Source organism: Olea europaea, chromosome 11, assembly GCF_002742605.1.
Source record: "Olea europaea var. sylvestris chromosome 11, O_europaea_v1, whole genome shotgun sequence".
Classification (NCBI taxonomy): domain Eukaryota; kingdom Viridiplantae; phylum Streptophyta; class Magnoliopsida; order Lamiales; family Oleaceae; genus Olea; species Olea europaea.
The window spans coordinates 17396658-17401718 of record NC_036247.1 but is presented as its reverse complement, the minus strand read 5'-3'; the positions used below and the strand labels follow the sequence as shown (position 1 = coordinate 17401718).

The 5061-nt window shown below is 38.1% G+C and overlaps 1 protein-coding gene across 1 annotated transcript; it reads right to left on the bottom strand.

The window, feature by feature from the left end:
• Window positions 1-1834: 1834 nt before the first annotated feature.
• LOC111403627 (LON peptidase N-terminal domain and RING finger protein 3-like) lies at window positions 1835-4830 on the bottom strand. The gene is made up of 2 exons (XM_023032200.1): window positions 3086-4830; window positions 1835-2058 (listed from the first exon to the last, which is right to left on the bottom strand). The coding sequence occupies exon 1, from the start codon at window positions 4136-4138 to the stop codon at window positions 3128-3130; it is 1011 nt and encodes a 336-aa protein (XP_022887968.1). The 5' UTR covers window positions 4139-4830; the 3' UTR covers window positions 1835-2058; window positions 3086-3127.
• Between the last annotated feature and the right edge of the window lie 231 nt (window positions 4831-5061).

The following is a 5061-nucleotide window of genomic DNA, read 5'->3' as shown; positions in this document are numbered from 1 at the left end:
GTGTTAAACTCTATCGCTTATTCATAAAAAATAACTTATGGTATTATTTATAGCTTAAACTTCTATTTCCATGTTAAACTCCACGAATCACAATCGTTATTCAGCGAGTTAATTGTTCCAATGATCACTGAACTTAGATCAATGTCTTTAATTGGCCACTAAACTTTAAACTGTCGAATTTTGGTCATTGAACTTAGGTTCATATCTTTGATTGGCTACTGAACTTTAAAATGTTGAGTTTTGATCATTGAACTTTAAAAAATGTTGATTTTTGGTCACGAAACTTAGCTTCATGTCTTCGATTGCTCATTGAAATTTAAAATGTTGAGTTTTGACCGTTGAACTTTAATAAATATTTTACATTACTCACTGAACTTTGAAAAATATTGTATATTATTCACTGTAAACTGAATATTTTTTAAAGTTCAACACTTATGCTAGTAAATAACGTACGACATATTCCAAAATTCAGTGGTCAAAACTCGACATTTTAAACCTCAGTGAGCAATCGAAGCATGGACCTAAATTCAATGACCAAAATTCGACATTTTTCAAAGTTCGGTAGCCAAAACTTGACATTTTAAAGTGCAGTGACCAAGCAAAGATATGGACATAAGTTCAGTAATTAAAACTCGACATTTTTCATAGTTCAGTGACCAAAATTCGACATTTTAAAGTTCATTGGCCAATCAAAGACATGTACCTAAATTCAATGACCATTGCAACAATTAACTCGTTATTCAGCACACAATTGTCCAAGAGTTCGCAGGTCGGCACCAACTGTAGAATATAGTCACCATGATCGATTGTAATGCATAACTATTATTTTCCATAAATTGAGGCGATGAAAGAGCACCAATCCTAAACATATTCTTTGTCCTACATGTGATGTGAATCATAACAATCCATGATTTTCTTCTTTTCTCGACTTTGAAAATGAGTAATGAGTAAAGGACCCCAAAAGAAAGAAAGAAAGAAAATAAATTTGGCAGCATTCAAACTTCTGGTTTATCAGGAACATAAAAATTTCGTCCTATAGACGCACACAAATCACAGACAGTATTGTCTGGCTATATTACTTTATCCCACAAAAACTATTTTCTAAAGGTTAAACCCTAACCTTAAGGGTCCCCCACCACCCCTACTCTGGAGTATCGTGAGGAAGGTAAATCGCAAGCTATGCCTCCAAGGGTACAGGGTGGAAGGCTGCTTGTACACTTACACTTACCCAAGAGTCAAATCCATATTTCAGGATTCGAACCCTTGACGCAGCAGCCTCAAGCAAAGCTGGATTTCTCCACCCTCCCCTTTTACCACTTGGAGATGTGCCCTGGGGGCCACAAAAACTATTTCTATGTTGCATGATAGGTTACTCTTGAAATCTGTATGTAATTCAGCTCTCGACCAATTACTGATTCTGGGTTCGTTAAATTGATTACTGCGTAAACCAATCAACAACTCTTCAGATCTAAAAATTGGGGCTAAGGAAAATTTTCAATTCAAAACCTAAAATGACAACTCCAAACGATAATCCTGTTTGATGTAGCTAAAAATTATATTTTTAGTATAATTTGGTAAAAATTGATGAGATATATAGTTGAAAAGCTATAAAAGTTTTGAGTTCTATGAAGTGTGTCAAATATCAACCTCAACAATGTAAGATCACTAGATGCTATCAAAACACTGATTGAATCATCGAGCACCAGTATAACCATGAACATGAAGAAACAAACAAAAACACAAAAGTCCCTCCGTGAATGAAGCAAGAAATGTCATGTTATTTCTCTTATTAATTGATGTAACAACAGAATTTAAAAACCCAAAAAAGCCATCGTGTTCACAAGTTTCCTATTGGTACTATAAATTACACCACCAAGTTTTCCTTCTTGTAGGAAACTCGTCCATAATGATAATCATTACAACAACTCTTCTACACTACCAAACTGATGAATTACAGAATTAATATAGACAAGGGTGGGAGATTTTTTTGGCATTTTTTATCAAAGCATGGGCCCCACACACATGAGTCTCTTCCGGTAAAATTCTGTGAGAATATTTCTGTACAAATAAAATAATACTCATTACAAACAGTCTATAGCGTCAAGGTAATTTTCGAAGATAAATTCCTATTTCCGATGACATGAAATCTACACAGAGAAAGACACCAGTTTGAATTGGGATACAATTACTCTATGCCAAAAGGTTAAGAATGTTATCTAGCTGCTAACTAGCTTTAAGAGAGGGAAAGCAGGCTATGTACTTCTCAATGTTTGCTAGTTTTAAGTTGTTTTAGTTTTTCACATTTTCTAATGGTACATATGTGCGAAATCCAAAGAACATGATTGGTATGCACTACATAACACTAGACGCTAGACACCACAGAGGACAAAATTTTAACTTCTATCTTCCTTCATGTCACAATAGCAAATTATCAATGTAGTTGCTACATCTAAGAAATAAGATGGAAAATCCCGGGTAAACATTGTCAAGAGAGGGGGGAAAAAAAAAAAGGAAAGCAAATTATAAAAGGGCTGTGGCACGGCCATAAAGATTTCCCTTTATTTTCATAGGATCTAAAGACTGCATTGGCAGTCGATTCAGCTACATCGAGGATAAGACTGACCCACATAAATGTTTACATTATCTCTGACGGTTCTATTCTAAGCACAAGCTCACATTTCGACCCTATATGGAACACAAAAGAAGCATAACTAGAAGGTAAAAAAGAAGGCATTTTTTGCATTTTCTCTGGGTAATCTAATTAAATTCTCATTAGAAGAAAAAAATAGTATAAAAATGAAGAAAAAATATAATTTCTCCTGTCCTAATGAAGTTCTTGTCCGGGAATTTTGAGAAGCTACTAATTTGATTCCAAAGATGCTTGATAACATACAGCATGTGACCAAATGCCAGCCCCAATTATACAACCACTAGTTGATCTGATTCATAATTGATATAAAAAATTTGACCCCAAAAAAGAAAGCAAAGGATAAATAAACCTCAATAATCAATCCTTTTTATTTACAGAATGCAACCAAAAATTTAAAGAAAAAAAATGGTGGGGGGGGGTGGGGGTGTGACTTACTGGATAATTTGAATCTTTGAATCTTTGATGATGATGAATTAATCAGAAAATATCAAGAATTTCAACTATGTAATTATTGCAGAGTGGGCAGCTTCCCCTATGCACCAAAAGCTCTCTACAACAGAGTCTGCAAAAAGTGTGTCCACATGGTATAAACGCCGCCCCCTTGTGCCTCACCATGCACACACAACAGCTGTTATACTCGGTAGTGGTGGCGGCGGCGACGGCAGCGGAGGCGGTGCCGCTGTCATCTTCCTCCTCCTCGGTCGAGTACGCTGATCCACCCAATCCCATTTCCCTATCTGTCTCAGCCAACAACGCCATTAATGACATCCTCACTGGCTGCTGCTCCCCTCCACCCTCTTCGTTTCCCATCTCCTCTTCGCTCTCGCCTTCGCCTTGAACTTGTTCTGCCTCTGTCGGTGATGCCTCATCTCCTTCATCTACCCTTGCTCCTGGCATTGATAATGAATTAGTATCCTCGCTTGTTCTCCCCTCCGCACGGTTCGCATTCCTCTGCGAACTCGGGGATGGCCTGCTTCTGGGGGACGACATCAGGTCTCTATCCGCATCAGACACCGCGGCAATATCTGGCTGAGTGGACTGGTCCAAGTAAGGCAACCCGGCGGATGCTGGCAGCATGAACATCCGGCTACTTGTACTATTCACGGCGTTTATATGGTTGCTTCTATTGATGGGGATTTCGGAGGTGGGCATGCGCATGGAGGAGGTCCAGGATGAACCGGGGACGGAGCCACCACGGCCGAAGCGGAGCTTGCCTTTTAAACCTTTCCAGCTCTTTTTGTTATCCTTCATACGCGCATTGTTAAACGTTTGGTCTTCTTGGATTATATCTAACAGTGTTCGAAAAGACTGGATCCGTGGCGGTGACGACACCTCCGAACCTGCCGACGGTAATCTTCTGTCGCTCAAGACAGCGGTTAATGTTAGGCCCGCCGGGTCGTTTCGGCCGCCGCCAGTATTAATGTTCGTACTATTATCCTGTTTAATTCTTAGAAAATCCCGGAGTTTCTCACCACCGACGGTGTCCATTCACGACTGAATGGGAAAAAAATATAATAAACTTTCGAAATTTATCAGAAGAAACAAAATGAAAAGACGGAATTTAGGGTTCTTCGTGATAGGCTTTCTCGGGAATTTGACGATGTGAAACTTCGTTTATCGGTAAGCGTAACGAGATTTCTTGGACTCCGAATTTCAAATGGAAAACTGATGGAAACAAAGGGCATATGGAACTTTGTTAATTGTTGAACGAAACAATCGGAATATGGGACTTTGTCGGATCTGAGAAAAATGTTATTCAAAATCAAAGAAAATTGGATTCCTACAGTGAAAAAGCATCGGATACGCTTCGTGTGGGAACTATCAAACCCGAGAACAGAACCAGATCTGAAATTGGTACAGCCTTTTACCTTTTGATGTAGATAATAAATTGATACAAATTTTGCGTCGACAATTGGAGATAAAACGAAGAGAAATCGGAGAAACAACAGTTTGCTAAAACTTTTTGTATGGTAGTGATAATGGAGTTGGGTGTATAAAGTATAAATCTTTTGTCTTTTGTTTGTTGGCTCAATTGTGTTTCCTATTTTTTTCTTATTTTTCTATATCCATCGAAGAAAAAAATAGGAAACAATAACTCTCTCTCTCATGGATCAGCTGATTCTTGAGTGTGTTGTGTGAGAGAGAGAATTTGGAACCAGAATGATTTACAAGTCAAGTCTTTTGGAGGCCATTGTATTCATTAATTACCTTTGCTGACTGCATTGTGCCAACGACTATGGCATCCAATGCCATTGGCCATGTTTGAGAATTGTGATGGCTTAAGCCTAAAAAGGTTTTCGCTATTTTAATATGGATCCAAAGCTTATTTTTAGCATAAGCTGCTCCAAACATGCCTCCGAGATATTCATAACTTTAGCCCTTATTTGATAGGGATTAAAATCATATTTTTA

Bases quoted from the DNA above. Each gene is read 5' to 3' on its own strand.
- LOC111403627 (XM_023032200.1), bottom strand. From the start codon at position 4,138: ATGGACACCGTCGGTGGTGAGAAACTCCGGGATTTTCTAAGAATTAAA.